General features: G+C 39.1%; 2 protein-coding genes and 1 long non-coding RNA gene across 14 annotated transcripts in view; 2 read left to right on the top strand and 1 right to left on the bottom strand.

Annotated features, from left to right (window-relative positions):
- Window positions 1-8,088, top strand: part of AMPD3 (adenosine monophosphate deaminase 3) — a 33,998-nt gene extending 25,910 nt beyond the window's left edge. For 2 of the 3 annotated variants that reach the window (XM_065683026.1, XM_065683025.1), the window contains exons 12-15: window positions 45-165; window positions 2,102-2,275; window positions 3,351-3,461; window positions 4,358-8,088. In XM_065683026.1, the coding sequence (XP_065539098.1) occupies window positions 45-165; window positions 2,102-2,275; window positions 3,351-3,461; window positions 4,358-4,534 (583 nt within the window). In that variant the 3' untranslated portion in view covers window positions 4,535-8,088. Of the gene's footprint in view, window positions 1-44; window positions 166-2,101; window positions 2,276-2,495; window positions 2,762-3,350; window positions 3,462-4,357 lie in introns of those variants that run through there. The other variant, XM_065683027.1, reaches the window with a different exon arrangement.
- A 3,374-nt stretch (window positions 8,089-11,462) lies between these two features.
- Window positions 11,463-24,115, bottom strand: RNF141 (ring finger protein 141). Of its 5 annotated transcripts, none has more exons than XM_065683030.1 (6): window positions 24,009-24,115; window positions 21,943-22,143; window positions 20,345-20,453; window positions 19,099-19,280; window positions 15,841-15,948; window positions 11,463-14,202 (listed from the first exon to the last, which is right to left on the bottom strand). In XM_065683030.1, exons 2-6 carry the CDS (start codon window positions 22,083-22,085, stop codon window positions 14,052-14,054), a joined length of 693 nt encoding a protein of 230 aa, XP_065539102.1. In that variant the 5' UTR covers window positions 22,086-22,143; window positions 24,009-24,115; the 3' UTR covers window positions 11,463-14,051. The 5 variants fall into 5 exon arrangements, with proteins under 5 accessions (XP_065539102.1, XP_065539101.1, XP_065539104.1 ...); XM_065683029.1 differs by having other exon boundaries at window positions 21,943-22,146; window positions 24,009-24,099; XM_065683032.1 differs by lacking the exon at window positions 24,009-24,115 and adding an exon at window positions 23,673-23,797 and having other exon boundaries at window positions 21,943-22,146.
- Window positions 23,451-25,509, top strand: LOC136016215 (uncharacterized). Of its 6 annotated transcripts, none has more exons than XR_010613536.1 (3): window positions 23,451-23,855; window positions 25,037-25,196; window positions 25,279-25,509. It is a non-coding gene; the product is annotated as an uncharacterized LOC136016215 (long non-coding RNA). The 6 variants fall into 6 exon arrangements; XR_010613537.1 differs by lacking the exon at window positions 23,451-23,855 and adding an exon at window positions 23,862-24,125; XR_010613534.1 differs by lacking the exon at window positions 23,451-23,855 and adding an exon at window positions 24,132-24,216.
- The last annotated feature ends 962 nt before the right edge of the window (window positions 25,510-26,471 follow it).

Raw genomic sequence — 26,471 nt, forward strand, 5'->3', positions numbered from 1 at the left:
AACAGTGCAATTTTGTTAGTGGAACTTGCTTTTAATCTCCTTAGGGAAAGAGGCATGTGTACTTTTCTGTTTCGACCGCACTGTGGAGAAGCTGGGTCTATCACACACCTTGTATCAGCCTTTCTGACAGCAGACAACATTTCTCACGGATTGCTACTGAAGAAGGTAACCTTAAACTAATCACTATCTGCTTAGACATCAGTCACTGGTTCAAACAGCAGTCGCCAAATTGACTTTGTCTTGCAGCCCAAAATCAGTTTTTCTTAGCAAGGCACAAGTAACTCTTCACTTCAGTTGGAAATCCCACCTGGAGTACTGTCTTCAGCTCTGGGACCCCCAGCATAAGGATGTGGACCTGCTGAAGCAGGCCCCAGGGAGATGATCAGAGGGTTGCAGCACTGCTGTGAAGACATGCTGCTAGAGTTGGACTTGTTCAGCCTGGAGATGAGAAGCTTCAGGGGAGACCTTAGAGCAGCCTTCCAGTACTTAAAGGGGCCACAAGAAATCTGGAAAGGGACATTTTACAAGGGAATGTAGTGACAGAACAAGGGATAATAGCTTTAAACTGAAAGAGGGTAAATTTAGACTAGATATTAGGAGGAGGCTCTTTATTGTGAGGGTGAGTGAGACACTAGAACAGGTTGTCCAGAGAAGCTGTGGCTGTCCCATCCCTAGCAGTGTTCAAGGCCAGGTTGGATGGGGCTTTGAGCAACCTAATCTAGTGGAAGGTGTCCCCTGCTGTGGCAGGTGGTTGGAACTAGACGAGTTTTAAGGTCCCTTCCAACCCAAACCATTCTGTGAAATAAATAAGCTCAGCTGAATTTTCTATTTAAGCTACAAAACCAATCTTTTCCGAATTATTTTAAAGCTATGTCTTTATAGGGAAGATCAACTGTTCAGATATGTCAAGGACTTGACAGCACTTGCAAGCAGAGCTAAAATGAAAAAAAACTGCTTAGACTCGTTGCTACTTCCTGGTTTAGATCCCAGAAGAACTTAAGACAAGCTCTGGTTTCTTCTGCAGAGGGACAAAGGTCATTTTCCCTGACTGGCATCCCTGTAATTCAGGGTTCATTCTGAAATTCATTAAGGTTATGATTATTTACATCTAGAGTAACTGGGATCAATTGATCAAGAAATTTAACATAGCTGAATAGCACAGTAATATTTTATTTACAGCTTGCCACTTGTGACAGGACAAATGTTATCATTCCTGGTGTATCAGTTAATGAAAACCCTCACTTAAGTCATCCCCAGGCCACTGTCCTGTAATTAAAATAATTGGTCAGTGGGTGGCAGACTTGCACTGAGTTTATTGTAATTTTTTGGGAAGCATTCTCTTGTAAGTTGGCTTTTCTGGTTAATGCTGTAAAATTCTGTTTGTTAACATATACAAGAAAAAAAATAAATCTTGCCTAAAATCATGCCTGACGTTATGCTCAGAACCAGTAAGTCCTAATATTAGAACCAGAGTAGTACTAAGGCTGTATGTGACCAAAGCATTCTTGTTTTCACTCTCCTGCTTAGCCCGGTGCAATAACCTGGCATAGCAGATGATAGTAATAACAACAATGATAATAATTATGGCACTTACTAGGTTTACACGTTGGTTAAGTAAAAAATAGCAATAAAGATGAGGTGACCACAAAAGATTTATCTTATGTACAACAGCCACCCATGACATATAATAAACCTTTTCTGCACCTAAAATTTACCTATTGGACTTCAGTTTTGAAAAAACTTAGCAGTTCTTACACATCTGTTTCCTGTGACTTTCAGGTTTTGGGGGAAGGTATGCAGTTTGTATTAAATACAGTGCCCTGCATAGTCATATATATTTATTAATCTACAGCAACATTAGTCACCGTATTTTTAAAAGGATGACATATACGTTGAAGAATGTAAATTATTTTTATAAAAATCAGTAACATTTAAAACTCAGACTTTAAAATATTTTCTAAATAAGTCAGAGTTTAGTGTCATCCAAATTTTCTGGATCTTATTCCTCCCTCTGTAATGTTGTTTCCATTTTATCCAAGGGAAATCCTTTTTTTCATTAGCCCATAGTACCATCAAAGGCTGACTGTGTTTTGTTTTGCAGAGTCCTGTCCTCCAGTATCTTTATTATCTTGCACAAATACCCATTGCTATGTCCCCACTTAGTAACAACAGCCTATTCCTGGAGTACTCAAAAAATCCACTACGGGAGTTTCTACATAAGGGACTTCACGTCTCTCTCTCAACGGATGATCCTATGCAGTTTCATTACACAAAGGTAAGAACAAGAAGCACTTGTCTTTGAATTTGGCAACAGTACTAAATAGGCCCAGAATGACCTGAAAGCTATTTCATATCATTGCTTAGGATATCAAGTTTCATGTCTTCCGGTCACTTCATTCATTATCGTTCCTCATTCTCAGTCTACTCACTGTTAGGTTTCAGAGGGAAATGTCTGATTTCCTAATTATGTTTCTTTTGTACTCTTGCCTCTCCAGTGTTGGCTGTTGAAGTATAGAATGAAGGATGAGGCTGAAGGGAGGTTTGAGCCTTCATAAACAATCCTCTAGAGTGCCAGGAAAGTCCAGTTTCCTTACTAATAAATGTGGGGAAGTACATTACAAAAACACAATGTGGAATCTCTGAAGATGACAGCTGTTTGCTCAGTGAACTGATTCTTGCCCTTGGGTGGCCTGGCAGGACAGAACTGCCTGGTCATTGGTTCTGATGCTCCTGTTTCATGGTTGACACTGACTTGAGTCATGTTATGCTTTACAGTGGCCTGTACATTGCTCAGTTCTCTTGAGTTGTGAGGACAAGCTGCACTCTGGTGTGCTTCACTCAGGCTTCTGGCCTATGACATGTCTCTGCTAGAAAAGACAGCTTCTGTGAGGGCTTGCTGCATGGATGTAATGCAGCACCAGCAGAGTTACACATAGTGAGAAGACCGTAAGCTGTGACAGCCCATTCATTAGTCAGACCCAACCTCCTTGTGTGGAAGGTCAGAAGTGAGAAATTGCCCGGTTATCTGTCTATGTAGATATTTGTTAAATAGTTACAAGACTAGATCCTCTAAGGTGTTTATTTTCCCTGGGATCTCATTTGAAATGCCTCTAAGGATCCTGACTGCGGGCTACAATTTCTTAGCCTAAGATAACTGGATACCCCATGCCTGTTATTTAACAGTTGCCCTTGAGAAATATGAAATCAAGAATTGTCATGTTAAAATCTTCAAATCTCTAATTTTTCACAGCTATCTAAAGAGCATATGCATTTCTTTAGTAATGAGTACATATCTCCATATACATCCTATTTACATCTAATTTAATATTAAACATATTTTGGTGATACAGGAAGCTCTCATGGAAGAATATGCTATTGCAGCCCAGGTGTGGAAACTAAGTACCTGTGACTTGTGTGAAATAGCAAGAAACAGCGTACTACAGAGTGGATTGTCAGATAAGGTAATTATGGCTGAAAAAAACCCTTTTTGCAAGAATCAGGGCAAGCAGGAACTGAGAAGTCAGTGGTCTGAAAATCTAATAGTAGGTGCTTCTGTGATGTATTTACACACACCCCTATTATCTCTTCCAGAAATCTTCACAAAGCATCTGCTGTGCAGTCTTACATTTTAAAAAGTATTAACATTACATGTTTTCCTCATTAGCTTTGTTTTGGAATTCCTAAAACATGCAGAGAGCAGGTGCATGTTTAGACTTGATTCTGCCTCCAGTCCCAAACCTTTCATTATCTGGGTGATATCCCTCTGCCGGCAATTTCATACATCATGTGTTGCATTGAGTAAAAACAAACTGTCTGTCAAAAGCAAGATGTGTTTGCTAAGAAGGGGGAGTACTACAGAAATCCCTTTTGGCTTAAAATTTCTATACATCCGTGGTTTTCTCTACGACTTACTTTAGAGCATCTTCTACTTCTGTGTCATTTTAAAACATTGTCTCCAAGGAGCTGGTATGTGAAGGAGCTTTATTAATATGTTCTGCTGTTTCTTCCAGTATTCTATAGTGACAACTATAGATTTTCCTCTTGTGCAATATTTAACTCGCAAAAGAAATCTAAGCCTCTTTTTGACCTCTGACATGAAAGGTGTAATAGTGAAGACCAAATGCTAGCACAGAGGGTTTTAGCAAACCAGACTAAATGCACTGCTGAGTAATTATATATGTAACTTTGGCTATAAAATCTCCAGAACTGGTTAAGACTCTGAGGCAAAGATCAGTGGCCAGCTGGTTGAAGCTGCTCTTTTCACTTGCACTGGAGTCATTCGGCTAACAAACTCTCAGCCAGTAAATCAGATCAGTTGAACTGACTTCTTCCTTTTTATATTTAATCCCACTCACAGGAAAAACAGAAATTCTTAGGGGTGAATTACTGTAAAGAAGGGCCTGAGGGAAATGACATTCGAAAGACAAACGTTGCACAGATCCGGATGGCCTTCAGGTATGAGACACTGTGCAATGAACTTAGTTTCCTGTCTGATGCTATGAGAACAGAAGAGATTTCTACTCTGACAAAGTAATTACAAACTCAAAGAAACCAGAACATCCCACTCCTAAGAAGGAAAAATTGCTGACTAACATTGAATCATCTGTCTTTGATGCTACCAAGACATAACTGAACAGTACAAAGAATATCTATTTATGGAAGGTAAACAGTGTTTGCCATGATTTTTTTAATGCATTATTCTCGTTGCAAAAACTTCCGTTTTTATCAGCATTAGGCTTTGTAAGATGGCTGTAAATACTAAATGCAAGCTCAGACTCATGCAATATTTGTTTCATGCTGTCTTAACTGTACACTATATTGTAGCTTGGAAAACAACAGAGCATATTCGTAGCACATCTGTCATATGCGCATTACGATTCTGCAGATGTGGACAGTACACATCCATCTGTTTTTGTCCTGCTAGTCTCAGCAGCAGTCATGGCATTTAGCACTTGTAAGTTTAACCCTTTATCATTAGCAGTTTGTATGGGGTGCATACTTTTGAGGCTAGCCTTTTGTTCTGGAAGGTGTTCTGACACAGTTTTTATCTTAATGTTTCAGACTGGAAAACAAGAAAACCCAGAATCAGGTAGTCTTGTTTAATAACTACTTCCTGTTGTCATGTAGGATATCTGTGAAGAACAGCAGATTAATGCTTTTTAATCTAGTAAGTAGAAAACATAGTGTCAAATTCATCACTATTGTATGTTGTAATAATGGGTCTAATTATATCCTGAAAACTTTGCCTTGAAAGGTGAGAATACTTTTTTATTGGTTTGTAATGGGAATATGTGGATATGCCAGTTCAAATTACTTAGAAATTTATGCAGATAATTTTGGTTGCATGTAAAGAGAAATTTTTTACTTGAACAAAGGAAGTGTTCTTATGAATCAGTGGTAGAAACTCCAGACCTGGGTTCTGGTCCTACTTCTGACATCTTTTTTACACATTTGCATTAGTTTGTATTTTAGTTGGTTAGAGTTGAATGAGAAGTCAAACTGTCTATTTGTACAGAAGTTAGCCCACTTGAAACATGGCATTTCAAATTATGTTAAACTTTTTATTTATGATGGAGTGGCTAGTAAAATACAGCTACTGGAATATTTATTTATCACTTTCACTCTTTTTTCTATTTGCTCATCCTTCTTAAGACACAGTACTACACATTCAGAAAAGATTAAAGGTCATGATAGCATTTATGTACTGTGGAAACTGCATGTAGTTTCACACCCAAAAAGAGTTGAGGCTAGGGGCAGCAGAGGATGTTGATGCCTTTAAGCCCAACATTGCACTTCTTGAGACCTAGATACCTAAGCTACAATAACAAATCTATGGTTAGAGCCTTTGGGATCTCAGGTAATAGAGAGGGAGTTCAGGCAGCTTCAGACAGTAATTGAAAATTCACACACGAGAAGGGCAAATAATGAATACTAACCAATCAAGCCTCACTGGACTTAGAACCCTGTATGTTTTACATCAGACAATGTGTGCCACTTTATTCCTTAGGCCATGCCCTTCCTCCAGGGTTTGGGCACCTACATCCTTCCTTTAAAGAGCTGATCAGGTCTCACTTTTCCTTGTAAATGCAGCCAGAAGTAGCAGTGGTGACATCACCAGTAGCAAATGACTCATTAATGACATAAATGTATATAGGCATTGAAGACATACACTATCCCTTTAGGCTGTGGCACTTCAAAGCAATACCTACAAGGACACGTTTTAAAGGTACTTGCTGTGCCAAAATGGTGATTGCAGGGAAATGGCACCAAAGTAAGGGAAGGAGGAGTTCCCTATCACCTCCTGTAGCTGTGCAGCCCTGTAAGAGCCCCACAAGAGACTTAACCTAAACAGCTTTCGGAAGCAACCTGGAAGTAAGCCTGTTCTGAGGGAGACCAAGTCACAGGAGCAGAGTTCTGGCCATCCAGTCACTATTACAGTGTGTCATGCATGGGGGCTGCAGTGATTGCAGGCATTGTTAATCTAAAATATGGTTGCATATTGACAGGTGGTGGGAGACTTTACTTCAGCTCTTCAGCAGCCTAGCCTAATGTCTGCAGTGTTCAACTGCTGCCAGACTTTGTACTCCTTGTGCAGCTAAAAAACTGCGCTACACTGCTCAACTGTACAATAATGCAATGGTCCAAAGTTCTTAAGTCAACAGTACCTATTGGCTTCACTGTTAAACTTCAGCATATAATCCATTACCAGGATTGGTGAATGTAATTTTCTTAGGACAAAGTCTGAAAACAGTGGTCCAAGCATTTTAGCTGCATAAAATTCAGACACCTTGTTTTCTTTAGTACAACTTACTAATCAGTTGTTATCAACATAACATTAATTACCTGAGAAAAGCATCTGTGTCCAGGTGAAATAAGTAACATGCTTGATTTGAAGAATCTAAATTGTAAGTATTTTCATCTGACAAACATTACTGTACTTGGGTTGTTTCACCTTAATACTGCTACTAGCGTTGCTTTTGTTGTCACTTAGATCTCTTACTTAGTTATTATTATTATACTAAATTTGTGTATGTTTAATACCTTTTCATCTTTCCTTACCTCAAACTCATCAGGTTCTAATATGTCTGTAGCTCTTACTAAAGAAAAAAACACAAACTGGATTTGAATATACAGTTAATGGACGGTAATTAGGATTTTGACAATAACATGCAAATGGCCACGAGCACAGATTCTGCTTTCTGGACTTCCATGTGAGCTGCTTTTAAGGATAAGTTGAGCTAATAGTGTTGCATTTAGGGGAACAAACCTGACATCCTTTCCTGCTTCCATAACTACACCTCTTTTGGTCATCTTTTAATTAGGCAAAAGTTACTGATTCCCAAGTTTAGTGTTTAAAATTCAGCTGCTTTTTTTCCCAGGTTGCACTTTTGTTCTAATGTATGGCTGTTCAAAATAACCTTGCAGTCTGAGGAGATGTGTATAATGAAGGGCAGGTCCAGTGTGAACTACTGTCGTAAACATTTACTCTAATGCAAGCCAGGGCAGTTGCTGATTCTCCCTGCCCCCACAGTGTTGAGACCAAACATGGTTACGTCACAGCTTGTGTTTTACTCAAACAAAAAGGGACTTGGAAGAACATCACTGTAGGTGGTTATTGGGGTGGCCGTTGCTTCAGAATGGGAGACTATCCTATTTTCTCATCATCTCATTGGTGTTAAGGTTCAAACATTATTCAAGATTTCCTTAAATGTGTGCTCAGAGCATTTTATACTTTCATGTAAAATGGTTAATTATGGTTATTTGATGTTTACAACATATCCATCAGAACAGTTTCTACTCACGCTCTTCCGTTCTGTTATATTCCTTTAGCAAACTTCAGGCATTTGCTCTGCTGCTGGGTTATGCAAGTCCACATCAGAGCCACCTTACCTTCTATCATTTTGTTCTTTACTTGTCACTTAAACTTTCTGTTCTATTTGCCTAGTTAAAATCTAAGTCTGAAAAAGGTGGGTGGGGGGAAGGATGACTGTAAAGCTGCTTTTTCTTTCTGTGCCTGGGTTAAATCATGTTTATCTTTTGCCTCTTGTGGAAGCATTAAACATTAAAATAATAAATGTTATAAAATAATATGGTATAGCTTTTGTCTGTGTATACCTCTCAATAAGATATGTAGCTGCTGAGGATCTCTGCATTTAAGCAGAACTAATCCTGTTAGCAGTACAGGAGCCCAAACCAAAACTAAGGACTACCACAGCATGAATACTGAAAAAAACCCACAACCAACAATAAAACTGCAGTGGAGATAAAGATAATAACCAATATTTAGGAGATGGAGCTAAAAGCTTAGCTGACTGTTGTGGTTTAAGCCCAGCTGGTAAATCAGTACCACGCAGCCATTCACTCACTCCCCCCCCCACCCCTTCCTCCCCCTGCTCCCTGAGGGATGGAGGGAATCGAAAGAATGTAACTTCCACGGGTTGAGATAAGAGCAGTCCAGTAACTAAGGTTTGTGTTATACCTTATTGGTGCTGCTACCACCAATAACAATGATAAGGGAAATAACAAGGGAAGAGAATACAACCGCTCACCACCAGCCAACCAATACCCAGCCTGACCCCAGCAGTGATCTAGCCCTTCTGGGTGACTGCCCCCAGTTTATATAGTGGGCATGATGTGCTGTGGTATGGAATACCTCTTTGGCTAACTTGAGTCAGGTGTCCTGTCTCTGCTTCCTCCCGGCTTCCCTTCCTCCCTGGCAGAGCATGAGACTCAGAAACTCCTTGATCAGAGTAAACATTACTGAGCAGCAACTAAAAACATCGGTGTTATCAGCGCTGTTCCCAGGCTGAAAGTCAAAAACACAGCACTGCATCAGCTACTAATAAGGAGAAAAATGACTGCTACTGCTGAACACAGGACACTGACTTGAAGCAATTCAATGTTATAAAAAAACACCTGCTCTGATTTGTGCCAGTAGAAGACCTGTCAGTAAGTCCTGAAGTGAAACTGTATTATAGGGCTGCCCCATTGTCTCTTGGTGCCCTGGTTCCCTGGTCATTCCATCTGGGCCATCAGGATAAGGCATGTGGCACCTCTTCCTGATGCTGGAACCTCACCTTGCTATTAACCAGAGTGAAACCAGCTGCATTTGGCAGCAGCAAAGCAGTTCTGACAGTCACAGCTGAAACAATGTAAGCAGTACACAGGACAGCTTTACCTGACAAAACACAAGAGCCAACAAGTGACAAACTGAAAAGAGTATCAACATGGGCATTCTGCTACAGTCAAGATGACTTGTGAGAAAAAAAGTTTTAACACAAGTTGCTTTCTTCAGTACATGTAATAATTTTAGATGAAGATGAAAATGTGTCTCTTCCTGTACAGAAACCATTTCTGTACACAAGCAGCACTTAGGAAGCATGGGAGGACAGATCCATCTATAAATGAAGAATGTGTATTTCTTACCCATACCTCTTAAAGCACTATCAATGTTAAGCAGCACAGAGTAATGGTATATGTAATAATGAAACAGGAACACTGCTAACTAACTCATTAATTATTAACCATGACTAGTGTGTACCATCTCACATGAAAAATGTTTTTTGGGAGGTCTACTAAAGTGGATTGGAACCACATTAACATGGAAACATAAACTTGTATCCACATATATACAACCACATTCCAGAAGGGCAGGTTTCTGACTAATTTAAGCTTAATTCATAATAATACCTTGTTTTTTCAAATAGCACTTTGAACCCAAGAAGAGAGCTCATTTAATTACCTGTTGGATGGTATTCAAACTACGAGATAGATACATACTGGACAAAGTTCCATCCAAGTTTTCAAAAGGGTTGGCTTTTTGTTTGTGTTTTTAATTTCAGGCCTACAATACCTATGCCCCTCCATTAAGTATTTTAACCTTGATTGATGGGTTATTGAGGTAAGCAATCACATGCTAATTGACATTGTGTCAGCTCAGATATGAAAGTAGAATGTGTCATCAGATCCCTCAGACATGACATTCCTTGGAACATGACTAGTTCACAGCAAAACCCATTATCTACACTGCAGTTACTGGAAAGAAAAATCAACACTGTCCCACTCAGGTTAATTTCAGCTATGCACAGCAACAGGAAAAGTGTTCCATCTTTACACTATGTTGCCTGTGATAAATTCTAGAACATTAAAACCAAGCAGTTGAAGACATGACAATTTAAAAAACCCAGTTTTGAGATTACTAATTTTTAAGACACACTTCTAAGAAAGCAGAATTCTATTCACCCAAACAGGTGAGGATAAAACATTATGGTAAATTATCTTCAAGAATGGTTTAACAACAGAAAAAGAAAGAGAAGAATTAATTACTGTAATTAGTGATATTAGAGCACGTGTATTTAGTGGATACAAAACTAAAGAATTATGTGTATGCAGTATTAAGGCCGGACAGGTTCACATACAACTCCTATTTACACCCAGCATCTTCAAGGCTAACCAAGAAGGCTACCATTCCATGATTCAGCAGGACACAAAGCACAGAGAACCATGGCCAAGATGTTCCTTCTAAAAGTAATGCACTTGGCATGTACAGCTATGGGGGGGGCTGGGGGAGAGGAGGAGTGGATTTAACAGCTCAGTTCAAACCTGTAGCACAGAGATTTCGCTGGCTACCTTGTGTTTCCAAAATTGGAAATAGTATGGATTAGAAAACCTTTTTAATTACAGACAGAATTCTCTTCAAAGGAAAGATATGCGAGTCAGATATGCCATTTCCCACTAAAAAAAGAAACACGCACATTACGTTAGTAAGGTGTCTAAACTTGAAACCTCATAAATACCAACACTTGTCAATCCCTCAAGTACACCCACCTCCTGGTGTGACTGTCAACTGGTAAGGTTTCCAATTTTAATTTCCTCATCTGCTATAATGAATTCCTTTCCCATTTTTCACTTGGCTTCAAAAGATCCAAGCAGATAAACCAAGTAACTAGACAGAGGAAACAGTTATATTAATTATATACTGCAGTTATTATTTAAAAACAGGTAAAATCTGAGAAGACAGAATATTCCAAACCTTGGCATTCTTAAGGTTTAAAATACTCTCAGAAACATGATGAAATAACTTGGGAAAAAAGTGAATCAAACTTCTCTGAGAAAAAAAAGAAATAATCCCTTTTCTAAAGAAACCCACTCCTCAGTACTGTCCTTTGAAGTACAGCTGTTCGGTTAACTTTTCCCATCCCTGCAGAATGTTCCAATTTGTTCTGACAAACAAAAAATAGGAGAATCAGAGTGGGTCTTTTCTGCAGATCTGCATTTAAGCTACTTTGTCAGGACCACACTGCAAAGTTTAAGAGATATCTGACCCACCTGGTGTGGCATCGTTTTAACCACACCACCCGTACAATAGAATTGTATTTAGATTAATATTCACTCTTCAGATTTTTGTGATATTAAAGCCAAGAGATCCCTTAAGCTTAAAAGAACATTTCTTCCAAAGTAACTTGCACCATTCAAACATAAAGTTTAATATACTGGAATGTCCCTAGCTATTAATACAATCTAAAATGTTTAAATTACAATTTCACATTACAACAGTAAGAAATCATCACTTAACACAAGAAAGTCTAGTTTGTTCTAATGCCCCCACTAACAGCTATTCAGAGTAATTAACATTTCAAGGACTAGTTTCTGGAGCCCATTGCCATGTCTGGGCCAGTATCATTCCTTTACCATTTCCAAAACTGTTTGCTAAATGTAGCACTTAAGACTAGGCAATACCAACCAGTAGCAAATTACTAGTTTTTCAGTGTTAAGAGACCTGCTATCCCATGTTACATACAGTACATGTATTTTACAAGGCACACATTACAGTACCTGTATCACAGTAGTGTGAATTACAGCAACTTAATTAAAAAAAAGCTGTACAGGATACAAAGTTTACTTTTTCACTATTTAAATAATTTTTGCACGAGTATATTGTAATTGGAAGTGTTACTATGCTGCAATTAACAACCTGTTTGCATCATTACAAAATTACATTTTTAAAAGTTCATGTAAGTTCTCAGCAGAAAGTCAACTTATAAAATCTCAGTTCAGAAGTATAATTCTTGAATTACCTGAAAAATAAAGTTAGCTTGAAGCTTTAATTTAGATGTTCTTTCCGTTCCAGTGATATAAAAAGTTTAAAAAATTCCAAGGTCAAAGTTCTGAACATGGACTAATGCAAGCTCAAAAAGCAAAAAGAAACCAAACCGGTACGTGATTAGGAATACTTGCAAATATTTTAGTGGAAAATCCCTGACCATTAACAATTTTTAGTTGTTGCCTATATGCAACCAAACAGTCCACGTATTTTCTTAAGTACACCTCATGATACCGAAGGATTAACAAAGGAAAAAAAAATTAGTTCTAAGCTATATACATCCATAAACAGATTTTTTCAATAATACAGATTTACACACTAAGCCATATTGGCTTTTAGATGATACATACAAGAGTCTGTTGCTTATCTGTCTTCATGCCTATGACCAATTTGACAACTGTGCCATAAAGCCAAGCTCAAATGGGTACCATATGCTGCACACATTCCTTAACAAAAAGAAGTATAATAGACAAATTGCCAAGATCTTGCCCCCAATGTAATTAAATTATTTTGTGGCCAACTATGAAAACACAACCCAAACGTGCATATCCACATGGGCACATGCCTTTTAGTTCAGGACCTGTCTGTGATAAAAGGCCCCAGCCTTATGGCATCATCAAATTTTAACAAGTATGGTAAGAAAAATGCAGTCTTACAGTAAGCTGTATTCCCTTCAAATGCTAAACTTGAGTATTTCTCACTCAATAGCCTCAAGAGAGTAGTATTTGTTAATATATGTATACATATAATAATAAAAAAAAATGAGTTCTCTACAATAGCAGTTGGTTTCCATAGGACTATTTATGCCAGTAAGGCTGCAGATGGGTTTCCTGAATACTAACAATTTATTTTAGACTGTCTAAACTCAGCACTTTAAAGATTTTGTTCTGCTAGACAGAAATACTGTTGCACTCCAGTTGCGATATCCCTTTTCCCAAGTTGTCACACGCACATCTCACTGCAAGCAACATAATTAAGGAAGTTTCTCTCTGCTACATAAAAGCATATTGCACTTATAAAGCACAGCACCCTTACTTAGATCACCTTATAACTGATTTCATCACTTCAAAAACTCAAAAAGCAGCAGATAAAACCAAAGCATCCGACTAAACTACACCTGAACCGCTAATTCAAATAATGGCATTCTTTATAGATACGCCTTATGTTTAAAACTAATTTGGGCTGTTCTTTATCAAAAACTATACAGAAACTGATTTCCTTTTTTTAGGATTGTGTATGAAACTGTTCAGTATTTCCAACCTAATATTATGCTAAATATAATATTTAAAAAAATATTATAATAATAATCTTGTTAGAAGAATAAACAGAAGTGCACAAGTACATTTACAGAGCTGCCCACACTCTCCAAAGCAGATTTAAACTACTACTACAACTCCTAACAGATCAGATTGAAATCAGTATTTGTAAACTCTAAGAGCAGCAATAACTGGCTACTGAAGAACAGGCAGTGGGATGTCTTCAAGTTTCAGAAGTAAAATTTCAAATTAATAATCACTAGTGCTAACTCATCATCTTTATTCATGTTTGTCATGAAACTAAACATGAGTGCTTTTGAGGATAAGAACTGGGAGGTCAAGCCACCTGACACGGTTCATCTTCTGTGATGTTGAAACAGCAGTTAGCAGCTGTAGCTGTGCTGTTATAAACTGCTTCATCTAGTAGTCAAACTGTTAATATCAAAGACTGTTGTTAAAAGAAACTGTTAGTGACCGAAGAATTTACTGAAAGTACAGATTAATAATTAAGACTGCCCACACATACACTGGCTCATATACCCTGTGCTTTAGAAGAACAGCATAGATGCACAGCAGCCAAGAAGTGAAGAAAAGACAGACTGTGGAAGAACAGCAACGAGAGGTAAAAACAGATATTTGTGAAAATGAAAGCTCCAAGTACTCCAAGTACTATTATCAGCTTGTGGCCAGTGTCAGGGTCTGTGAGGCTGGCCAACCTCATCCACCATGTTGAGTATGTAAGTAGCGATATCATCTTCAGTAGGTGCATCTGAAACCACCCAAGAATCACTTGCTCCAGTCACTTGCCGACGGCAAACAGGACAGCTTCTGTGACGATCACTCCTGTTAGAAAGCCAGAGAAATGAGTATTTTTCATCTCTTCCTGGCCCCCAAAAGCCAAAAGAGCCCCCAGACAAAACAACAGAACACAATGGAAACTTTAACAATGATCAGGTTAGCTGGACTAGACCACCTATATATATCTTTTTGTTTGAAAACTTTTTTTTTGTGAGAAAGTTTGGCCAACAATTCTGAACGTAGCTCCATTCTTTGAGCAATAAATTTGGAGCCATATTCCTCATTAATGCATCTACTTACCTGTCCAGAAAGTTTAAATGGAAATCTAAATTAATCTTAGTTAATTCTTCTTGTCTTTAGATACTCAGCTGAGGTCCTTCAGAAACTAGTCCCCATAAGCTTCCTATATGAAGAGAAAAAGGAACCTGGTCATTCAGACCACTGAGGTTTAGAGTTGGTCCTTAGGGTGCCATCCTCCTTCAGTGACTAACTCAGGGGTCCCAAATAGTTATGTTTCTGAGCTGGGAGCCTCTGTTGTCTGCCTAGGTTAAGAAGAGATGAGCCTTATAAACTGAGTAGTAAGAAAAGAACGGTGTAACTGCAACTTAAAGATTCATTAGCTGATTCATTAGCCAAAGTAGAATAATCCACTCTCCACCACAGCTGCTAACCTAAGCAGCTGATAGACGTTAAAATATTTTCCCTGAAAAGAGAGATGACAAGTTATACTGTGAGATCCAGCGATTTGTACTACCTTTTTTCCTTGTGGGAGCATGGTGTTTTAAGAGTAACTTCTTTGACAAGCCTTTGAAAAGGCCACAGAACAAATTTTTATGCACAAATTATGTGACTTAAACGTAAAATCATAATCATTAACTAGTCAAAAAAGGCCTTTAACTGAAAATATCTGTATCACCTAATGCTAGACTGCCGAACAGCTGCTTAATCCTTGTAGGTCTTCTGCACAGTCAGAGAAGAGCTATGCTCTTCCATAAAGCAATTCTCTTCTCAGTTTTCCAACAACCTGTGCATTAGACAGATGCAGAAGCTGAAAAGCTGTTCTGTTTACTATGAAGCTGGACACAATATTGTAAGGTACATGTTATACATAAATTTGAAGGCATTGCTATTGAGAAGAAATCTTTTCTTGGAAAATATATTTAAATGAGTAAATTGTATGTGATTTATTTGAAAAGAAAGCATAATATGTGGGAAAAAATCCCTCTAATGGTTATTTCCCAAATAAACAACTTGCCTTCGTATTTGCACACTCTTACAAACTACTGATTTTTGCCTTAAAAAGCAGCTTTTAATGAGATTTTGCGAAGCATAACATGCTGGCATCAGCATATACTCTGTTTTCTCTAGTTTGCAAGCACGAATATGATCTAATTTTATAAGAACAGAGGTAAGAAATCACATAACAAATGCCAAAAAGCACTTGTACATATCTTTTTCCAAAAGGAAATTCTTCATGCGGTGTTCACAAATTCTGAAATCCTTTTTTCCTTCTGCTACAGTCTGATTTTACTCAAACTTGTTATGTATCATATGTATCATTATCTTGTTAGCCTCTTCAGACGTTAAATTGTATGGGAACTAAGGAATTGGTCGACCAAACAGAAACATGTCAGATAACCAGTATATACTATAAAATAATGAATATACTTTCATATGTATTACCATTTATCAATGCATTTCTGGCAGAAGCTGTGAGCACATGGCAAGATTAAATCAGCACGCATATCCATGCAGATGCAACATTCCTCTTCATCCGTCAACTGTTTAACCCTGCAGAAGAGAAGACAGGGGGTTTTTCCACATAACCAGTAGGTTTTATATCTATGCCCTAGTGACTACAGTAGTTACTATGTTTTTCATATAATTCATGGACAGAAAGGAACACCGCTGCTTATCTTCAAGGAACACGTAATTTTGTGAATGGACTAGTTACATCATCCCAGTGTGTCAGACATAGCCTCAAGCTACCAACAAACAGTAAATAAACTAAACAAATTAGAACATGCATTTATTTTTGGTTTCATATGGTGCTTTCGGTGTTGCAATGGGTTATGCAAATCCTTTTTCATATCAACAAAGAAGCGTGAGAAGTAATGGTTAAACATCACATGACCAGGCAAAAGAACAGGAACACTGTTTATGTTGAAGGCAGATCTGCCTTCCTTTCAGAGAGTGTCAGGCTGAACTATTTCATAATGATGTCTGTCAAATTTCTGTGTGCTGGCTTATATCGTAGATAAAAACACATGTCAAGAGGATCACTAGAATGCATGTTCACTCGTTTCACATGCCATCAGCTAAACTGCTCATTAGACCGAAAAGGATGGGTTTAGGTTGTAATACACTCCTCATGGTTCCTTCAAATTAGAACTCTCAAGTTGACTGTTGCCACAGCATTTCCAGGTAAGCTTTTAGGTGTTGTTAGGGAAGGGGAAAAAAAGTTTAAAAATTAGATCACTCCTGAGGACAGACATTTTCATTTTATCCGTCTTCATTTTTTCCCCAAATAACAGATTATCTGTATCTATAGTTCCTAGCAGTAGTATCTCACATATTTGCATTATCAAGATTCCCAAGAATGAAAATGTGCAGAAAATCCTCAGCTTTCACTGACCTAACTAGACATGTAAAGTTCTCTAATTTTAGAGTCATGGCTCACTTCCAATTCAGCCAAGAGGGGTTCTGAAATTTTTAGGTCTTACAAAATTCCCAATTCTGGAATCCCTTCTGTAACTTGGGGCACAAAGGTAGCAGTCTAGAAAGAATGGCAGAGACAGTCCACCTTAATTACTATTGACCAGACTGCTTTTGCTTAGGAATCTTGGGAGCCTGTCAAATACAGAGGAATTTTTTAACTGTAGAGATTACCCAGCCAACAGGCAGCAATTAACATGCTTTTGTTTTATTCTTCAGTAGGTCCTTGGGGTTTCCTTGTCAACTTACTTTCTGAGAAATTGGTTTGGAATGCTAGGAGATTTATTTTTTTTGTACAATTACAGGTGGTGATTTGCATACAGTGAGGACAACTGTTTAAAAAATCCTTTTGATTAGCTCACTATGTTCTCTGGAGTTGTTCCCTTTCATTTCCTTTCCCCATCAAACTCTGAGTACTAACCTTTGATAACACTTCGAGACTTGCTGGTATATATACAAGCAATTATACTTAAAACAGATGTCCTATTTATAGTTTCTGGAACCTCAGATTTAGCCATATGACTAAATTTCTTAAAAAATGGTAAAATACAAGAGTGACAAAGTAAGGAAATGCTTGTCTCTTCGTTATCAGAAAGCATAAAACACTTACGGATATTTCTGAATGCTCCAAATAGGAAGTGGGTGTTCTAGAGAACTAGGGTATTATTCCAGTGGAAGAAGTTAAGATAAGAAGACGAATGAAACAGATAATAATTGCTATTTTTGGACAGTGGTGGCTAGCTCTCACAGAGCTGAAAAATGTCTCAAGGTGAGAAAAATTTAGGCAAATGGGAGGACATCACAGAAAACCAACCAGAACATATTTCCTCAGTATAAAATACTTGAAGGTGCCTCAGCCTGTATTTTGTTTAATGACTTGAAAAACTTAGTAAGAAACAAGCTCACTAAATTCCAGCATATTAGAACATTATACTTGATTTCTCTTGTTATTTATCATTAATACTATCTCAAGTGATGAAGTTTACAAACACAAAGGGTGCTCATCTCCCCCATCTTGAAGTCTCAAACTGAAAAAGAAACTCCAAGAAACTCAGCTATGAAATCTATCTATTCGCTGACTTTAGCAAGAGATAAAGCTGTTTTGCATAAGCACCTGTGGGTTTTTTGTTTGAAGTAAAAGGCCATTTCCAGATATACATGTGTTCTAGGATAACCATGTATCTTTGAGAAAGAGCAGGAAAATACGCTTTCCAAACATGTTCACAATTTGCTACCTAATTCTAGCATTTTAATAACTCAGAACAGCCAATACTTTAAGATTATTTGTTCCCAAACGAGAAAATCAGGAAATTAAATGAAAAGAACACATCTGCAATCCACTGACATAAAAAAGTGGGCTGTATCTGTAGAATGGCAACACAGCCAACGCCTTTCTCATTCTAACAGCTGGAGTGTGACAGTCTAAAGACAGTTAAGTAGCTCAGAAACTTGTTCTTTTAAAATACGTGGCTACCAGTTCTTCACTGGTTGATACAGAGAACTATACCATTCACTACTGTTTCTCATGAAACCTCTATCTCACTTAAAACTGAGGTAGAACTTTGAACTAACTCAGAAAGTTAAAAGTAAGGAATTACTGGTAGCAACATTTCCACATAGGTTAAGGGTGACAAGCTTATTGCTGTTCCATCCAGTCTGAACTGAAGTTATTGCAGGTGTTGACCTTAATCTTTTGCTTTTCCTCTAGTTAACAAAGCAGGATGTCAACATGTGTGAGACAGTTCACATTTTTCCAGCCTTACAAGTTAAATTATTACTATAACTGATGAGTGTCTAGTGGCAACAGATGGGAACTTTCACATGCCAAAACGTAAAAGAGGAAGAGAAAGTTTAAGTGGAACAATAACAAAATCTGTTTAAACAAACACTGTCAAACCCCCTAAATTTGTAGCTGCAGCTGATTCCATTTCCTCCTGTTTCCTTATTCAGGAGGTTCAACATATATCATGTTTATATTAGAATTAATCACTAAAATGATTGCTCTGAAGCTAAGGAATGGTAGCACCAACAGCATTTCACTCAAGTACACTACTGCTCTCCTGGTACAAGAGAAGGCATGCTATTCATGTCTGTGATGATACAAAGTCTGCATCTGCTAAGAGTATGTGGTTTTGATCATTAGGTGTTAGTAGCTCAAGTTTTACACACAAATCCTAAACTATTTCTGTTGTAAACGTGGTCAGAAGCTAGAGTATATCAAAATACCTTCCCATCCACAAGCTGGCCTGACAAGATGACACAGACATCAAACTCCCACCAGCTTCTTCGGAAGTACCACTCTGTGCAAGAACTCCTGCTGCTTGACTGGTGATGTCTTTATAAAGTTGAATGAACTGATACAAGTTCAGGATTCTGGAAGCTTCCACAACGCCACTTGTTTTATTTATCTTAAGATATAAGAATTGTTTACAATTATATATCAGATTTTTACATGACATTGCTCAAAATTCTTTTAATGCACTGCAATTCTCATGGCAGTAGCCACCTTCCAAAGTGTCCATTACTACACTAGCAAACTGCAGTCTGTCTCAATAAAGTTAAGACCTGAAAACACAGTTGTTTTATAATAAGGAATACCACAGTTAGGACTACATTTTTAAGGCAAGACAAATTACCATAACTACTCAAATGAATTAAATTATGAGTAGGGACCTAATGCCTAAAAAAAATGGACTAAACTTAAGACAAAGGACAGAACAACGAGTTATTTCATATTTGAACTTAAAATAGCCTACAATGATGGCTGCCTTAATGAAAACCAAGAGCAAACAGAAAATTACAAACTGTCAGTTTCAAACCAAGTTTGAGAGTTGGCTTGCTTGAAACTTGCATGCCAAGGTTGCTCAGGACCATTTAAGGATGTTACTTGATAAGATACAGAGGGGAATAATCTCCCCATTAGAAAGAGCAAACTTAGTCTGAAGACCATGACAAAACTTACTCAGTTAGTTAAACACTTAATTTTTAGATTGGTTTTCCAAGGAATAAGAATACACACAGTTACACTAGCTCAACTAATAATGCTTGGAATGGCTGATTAACCTCTATCAAACTATACAATTCCCAGTTTGTTGTACTACTTCATTACCATGACATGACCTCACGAGTAATCTGAATTCCTAACGAATGGGCCGTAAGTGCTGCATTGGAAGATACTCCTTTAAACTTAGTTATGAAAATATTTTTGTTAACCTGGTTTTTGCAGAAACTTAAGACTTCACAATTTATTTACCTCAAATAGTATCCTTGAATATATATCTGTGTATATATATGTATATGTATATACTCAATTTACAGATATATAGAATAATCTGTATATACTCAATTTATATTATATAATATTTAATATTCAAAATGTATGTAGCAGGTGTTAGATTTTATCAGTAAAGGTGACAATCCTCAAATATTTGTACGAGCCCCCTCACCAAATTAAAATTTTCAACAGTCTTACTTTCGTGCATATTATCCGAACGACCACCTTCCAGAAAGCAGATGAATCAGAACCAGGCTGCACTTCAAATAACAGATGTTTGTCTTGTCCAGAAGCCAATTTTGCAGTACTGAAATAAAGAATCATCCAGTTTATAGCACATGCTAGACATGCAAAGATCAGCAGCCTTAGCTACTCTGGTATTATTTATTGTTCACCTATGTGTTATCGTTAAAGAGATTTTTATCAATATTTCCCAGAGACATGAAATAGATGACCTTCTTAGCATGTCATTAAATATAAAATATCATCCATTTCATTTTAAATTGCACAGTAAATTTCAGAAAATGATGTGCAAGTCTTTTGATCCAGCATCAGCAAATATCCTTTACAGATATTTTATGTGCTTTCACTGTTTATTATAGTAATCATACAATCTTGTGGTCCAATCTAAAAAGGTTATTTCCTTACCATGTATGTAAAAAAAACTTGCAAGTACCAACAAATGCAGATGAGGTGTATTTTTGTTAGTATATATTAACAATGAAGCAGTCAGGTGAAAGCTTCAGGTGACCCTGAGATTTTTGGGGGGGGGGGTGTTGTATTTTTTTTTTTTTTAATGGAACACAGACACAAAAGTCTATTCCATAAGAAGGAGCTCAAACTATGTTACATTCAGGCTGAAGTAAGCACTGGGAGAAATAAGAAAAACCCTTGAATAACCATGGTATTTGGGAGTTAATCATACTGATATATTCCTAGATTCTCAGGCAAAACATGAAGTAATGTCCTTCAAAACCTATTGATGAAGACACCTGTCTGTTCTTGAAGGTCATTCATAAAAGTATGACCGTCTACAAGACAATTTCTAAACTGAATACAAATTCACATTATAGTCAAATGTCAAACATGACTGAAACCCCCACACTACAAAGCTCTTTCTCAGCACGTATGCTTCTACTTCCTATAATTTTATACTAAAAATACTGGGTAAAAATGACAACTCTGTATTTTTGTTCATTTCTTTTTACATCAATGTGGAGTCAAACAAAATTCACACCAAAAAAATATTTCTTATGCAGCCTTTTGTTTGCAATTATCTTGGTCACTGGATTCAGATAGTAAGACATGCCACATCTTTAATGAGGAATAGCACTGCCTGTCCTCAGAGGTGGAAAAGATGGTCACAAATGGTTCTGTCTCAGGTCTACCTTCCTAGTGTAGCTGTACTGTCTTTAAAAGGCTCATATTGCCACTTCCTATGAAAAGTGATGGGCAGAGAGGAAGCAGCATTGCATTTTTATATGGCTGGTGGAGGGGGAAGATTAAGGGAGAGACAGGTAACACTAACAAAAAGATACTGCTAAATGTCTACCTCTTGCGAGCTAAGAGAGAAGCAACGCTTGCTGGAAGAAGAGTATTGGAGAAAAAGTAAATTTCTGGAGGAAAAACGGCTGTCTTTTTGAAGTCTAATTACAACCAGTACAGAAACTTCAAAAGCTGCAGAAAACATTTCAAAACAAGATGGCCAGTCCTGACTTAGCCAGCACAGAGGGATATATTGCATACAAGGTCTCTGTAAAACACTAAAAACACCAAGAAAACAAAGTAGGGCTTACACATCATTAAGTTCAGCTACTCTTCCCAGAAACTCTTCATAGGTTAGGAAACCACTTTCTTGAACCAAAGAGGCATGCTTTGCTACTTTTTCTGGCAACTTGTTAATTACAGTTTGTGTGTGGTTTGAAATTTGTTGACCCATGGTTGAAGTTCTTCACCTCAGTTCCGCAGAACAAAGTTTTCATTCACTTGTAGAGTCTCTGCTAAAAATATTTTAGAGTTACATTTGTGTGCTTTACAAATGGTTACTCTCTCATTTTCTTTTAGTGTAAGAATTTAACTACCCACTACACAGTCTAATTACTCTACAGTAACACAACTTGAACAGTCAAAGCAGAACATTTAGAAGAGACTGGAATGTGGCATTAACAGCTTACAGAAGAGTACTATTTTGATTACAGCAATACTTATATTAAAGTGAGATAGTTTTTCATGCAGGTTCTTCAGCAGCTCCAACACACATATAGATACGTAAATCCAGTGGAATGGAAAATAAAATTTTAAGATGACAGTGATAAGTTACGACAACTTTTGTCCTAAATATTTGTGCATGTGAAAGTCAGAATGTCTATAAATAAGCATATCAATGTTTATACACAGACATTACATCAGGAATTAGCTTTCTTACATCAGACTGATACCGGCAGATCAAAGTAACTCTCACAGCATTCTTAAACTGGTAAGCCAATGAATGGCATCAGTATAAATCAATTTAGAAACCTCCCTATCTGCGCAAACCACTCAAATTCAGGATGTGTTACAGAACTGGCATGCTCAAACCTCCAACTTATTTTAACCTTCCCTTACACTTGTATCTTTTTCCCCAAGAAGTCTGCATAAGGATCTACTCTATGTCTTCTGATTCTGAGTCTTTATCCTTATTTTCCCCTTGAGCCCTCACATTTGGCATTTCTTCAAAATTCCTCCTGGCTCTTTGTCTCAAAATGGCAGAGGCATGCAAATGAATTCTGTTTGTACAGAGTTCATAGTTTGTAATGCAAACCAAACCAGTACCCTTTCAAGACTTATACAGACAGAGGTGTGCAATAGTAAGCTAATTACAGAATATCAGCCTTAACTTAAACACTGAATATCTGACATTAGGTACCTTACAAACACTTTATGAGAAAGACATTACAGAAAAACAGATCTTCATCCTGCATGTGTAACTATATAGCTGCATCTGGGCATCAAACTGCCCAGCAACACAGTCTACAGCTATGAAGATCTTGCCCTGGGGTAAGACAAACAGAGCACACATGAAGTGAGTTTTTATCAGAACATTCTATGAACTGTTCTGGTATTTCACACAAAACAATAAACTTCCAATTTAATGTTGGAATTTTGACCAAATTCTGTTCTCGGGCACCTGTGTTCCCACTCAAGTGACACTTCTCCTTCCAAACAGCCCTCCAATAACCTCCTCCCCCCTATCTGGGCTTGTGTTTGCTGAGCAAACACCCAAAAGATACACTTGACTCACAACCCCCCCGCAGCATAATCTGTGATGCTTCGAACACAATCATCCCTTATCTTCTGGTTTCTGTGGCTGAAAACCCACCTTCCTGCGGAAGCCAAGTGCCGTGTGTGAGCCTACTGAGCTAGTGAGATCCTACCACAGAAAAGTTTGGACGAAAAAACCTCTGCAAAGACGCCTGCAAAGTGTTTTCTTTGGTGCCGCCCTCAAGACCAGCAATACCCAACGCCATACACAGATAAACCGCTGTACCATCAGGCCTCTCCGAAAGCAGGGGACGAGGGTATGGGCGCTGCCTGCCGCCGCCAGCGCCCAGGGCACGGCACCCGCCTTCACCTCGCAGTTTAACCGCATCCAAAGGCCGCGCTCGAGACGGGCCGCACGCACACGCCCGCCTGCGTCACGCCCGCCCCCGGCACCCCCCCGTTTCCTACGGTAAGCCCTGACCGACCCTCCGCGCCCCGACGGGCGAGGCCCGGCTGAGGTGGGCGGCCGGGCTTTGCTCACAACGGAAAGCACCCAGCGGCCGCCCGCTTCCCCCAGGGCTCCGTGGCCGCGCACGAAGAGGGCCCAGCCGGCAAACCTCACCCCAGCGCCCCGGCATCCTGCTCGCCGCCGCCGCCGCCCCGCCGCGACCCGGCTGTCGGCTTCCAGCGCAGGCGCAAGGGACGGCGGCGGCGGCGGCGCCTGCTGCTGCTGGCGCGGGTCGGTGACGCCAGGGCGCGGCTCGCGCAGTTGCCCGGACCTAGGGGACGCGGCCGTGGGGGCGAGGAGCCCGGAGGGACCCCCGGCAGCTGTAGGCCGGGGAGAGGACGGGAGATAAGGAGGGAGGAGACGGGAGGGAGGGGAAAGGGAAGGAAAGGAAAGGAAAAGGAAAAGGAAAAGGAAAAGGAAAAGGAAAAGGAAAAGGAAAAGGAAAAGGGAAAGGGAAAGGAAGTGAGAGGTGAGGCGGTATTGACGGGGCCGTGCCAGCCTTCCTCGGCGCGACCCGGGCTGGAGGAGCATTACGCACATGGGAGTCGGCGGTCGGGCTGTGGCGGAGCGGAGCGGAGCCCGCCCGAGCATCCTTTCCGGGGTGCAGTAAGGATGTTGTACAGAGCTGTTTCCTTGTAAGAAAAGTCCTATAATTGCTTGAATAATCAACACGGGGGGACTGCTGCAAACGGCCCATACTGCGTCCTCAGAAGGTTGCTTTGCACTATGGGCACCTCAGCTTTCCTGGCTTCTGAAGGGACATAAGACTGCCTATACTGTCACTCTTTTCTATGAGCTCTGATAAATAGCAGCTTAAATGATGCTTCTTGGGGTCCGAGTGCCTACCGTGCTGGGATCACCACAGGCCAGCAACTGCTACTAGCATAACTACTACTCCTCCCTGCTCTAACGGGTGAGGAAGAGAGCACCCGTCAACGTGAAGGATGTGAGAGCTAGATGTGTGCGGCAGAGGTCAGTGGTCACTGACCTTTTGGCAAAATAACCCAACACCCATAAATTATAATAATCTGACTAAGAACAGAAATCCTAGAACATCCTCTAGGTCAGCTGTATCCTGATGCGTGAGGGTTTAATTCTAGAGGTTTGTTGTTTTGATTTTCATTATTTTTTTTAATTTGAAGAGGAGAAAAGGAGTAGTACTTCCCCTTCCTGCCCGCGTCTGTTTACACACAGGCAAAGGCACTTCGCATGACAAAGGCAACCCTGTATCCCAGACAGGGACTGGCTTGGACTGGGAACCTCGCTGTATTTCCTGCAGGCCAACTAGCCCTTTCGCCTAAGGTCAGCAAACATCTGTAACCTCAGTGTGGGAATCTGGGTGGTGTTACTGTCAAATGGCTAATGCAAACTGATCTCCTCCTAGGGAAAGAATTATTTGTCCAAGACGCTTAAGCACAATGCCATTTCTGAGACATCAGTGAACTTCATAGCTGTTGAGAACGTCTTGTAAAAAAAAGCGCAACACTTGACAGAAGTTGGAGACTTAAGAGAAATCCTTCATTGATTTTCTGCTACTACTGTTTAATGGTTTGGGGGTTTTGTTACTTTCTGTCTAGGACTTAAATAAACGTTTCCTGTTTGCTTTGTAGTGATACATCTCTTGCAATTCTATTAAATGCTAAGCAAGAACATTTTGTACTCCAATGCAAATGTGACTGAGTAGTACTAATTATATACAGAGAATATCAAATGCAGTACTGGTTGATTAGTCCTTACAGATGTCTTTTACTTCTTACAGAACAGTGTAACAGGCTCCTTTTAGCCTTTGCAGTGTTGGCATAAACTGTGTATTAGAAAGGAGGGGCAGATCAAACTGTGCATTGGCCAGGTGTCACTGTGAAGGCTGGGACGAAAGCTAGCTGAGTGTTTAAGGTACATGATAAAACAAGACGTTTACAGGTTAAGGCAATATCCTATTATATTAGCTAACATAGATTTTTTTAGAAAGCAAATACTGTGGGGCAGGTGGGGGGAAGGAAACACCTTATTTAGCTCTAAAATGGAAGCAGCGAACTTCCAGCTGGAGTGGAACTAGAGAAAAATTTTCTGAATGTCTTTAGGCATGAATAGACAATCTGAGAGAAAAGGAAGTTCATACCTTATGGATTCTACCTGGAGCAGGGGTAATATTAGCAGTATCAATCAAGAGAAGTGATAGATAATTATCTCTTGGTGGAGAGGGAAAGAATAAACAGGTAATGTCTAATATCTAAAACATGGAAAAGAGAGTCAGAAGGGAAATGGTCACAAAAAAGTTCAAAATTACCTGGAATCCACTAGTGCTGCCTGTGTCCTTAAGCCCGTTTGCTTAAGGACACCATCATATCAAGTGTTGTCTGTGGCCCTTCGTGGTGGCCTTATTCCTGCTGTCTACTTTCGCTGCCCATACGGCACACAGCACTTTCATTCAGGTTGCCAAGAGAGATACATGACATTACTGCAGTATTTTGCAAGGAGGAGCATTACTTAACTGCATCGGAAGGCTATGTCTAGTGCTTTCCTTTGTCGCACATTGTCCTGCTGAAACTCTGTTGGTGGACATCTGAAATTAGCATT

Source organism: Lathamus discolor, chromosome 6 (genome assembly GCF_037157495.1).
Source record: "Lathamus discolor isolate bLatDis1 chromosome 6, bLatDis1.hap1, whole genome shotgun sequence".
Taxonomy (NCBI): domain Eukaryota; kingdom Metazoa; phylum Chordata; class Aves; order Psittaciformes; family Psittacidae; genus Lathamus; species Lathamus discolor.

Excerpts from the sequence above, each read along its gene's own strand:
- RNF141 (XM_065683030.1), bottom strand. The coding sequence starts at position 22,085 with ATGGGTCAACAAATTTCAAACCACACACAAACTGTAATTAACAAGTTG. Across the intron at positions 20,454-21,942 it reads GTAGCTGAACTTAATGATGT|TACTGCAAAATTGGCTTCTG; the intron begins GTAAGCCCTACT and ends TCTTTATTTCAG. Across the intron at positions 14,203-15,840 it reads CAGAAATGCATTGATAAATG|GAGTGATCGTCACAGAAGCT; the intron begins GTAATACATATG and ends GCTTTCTAACAG.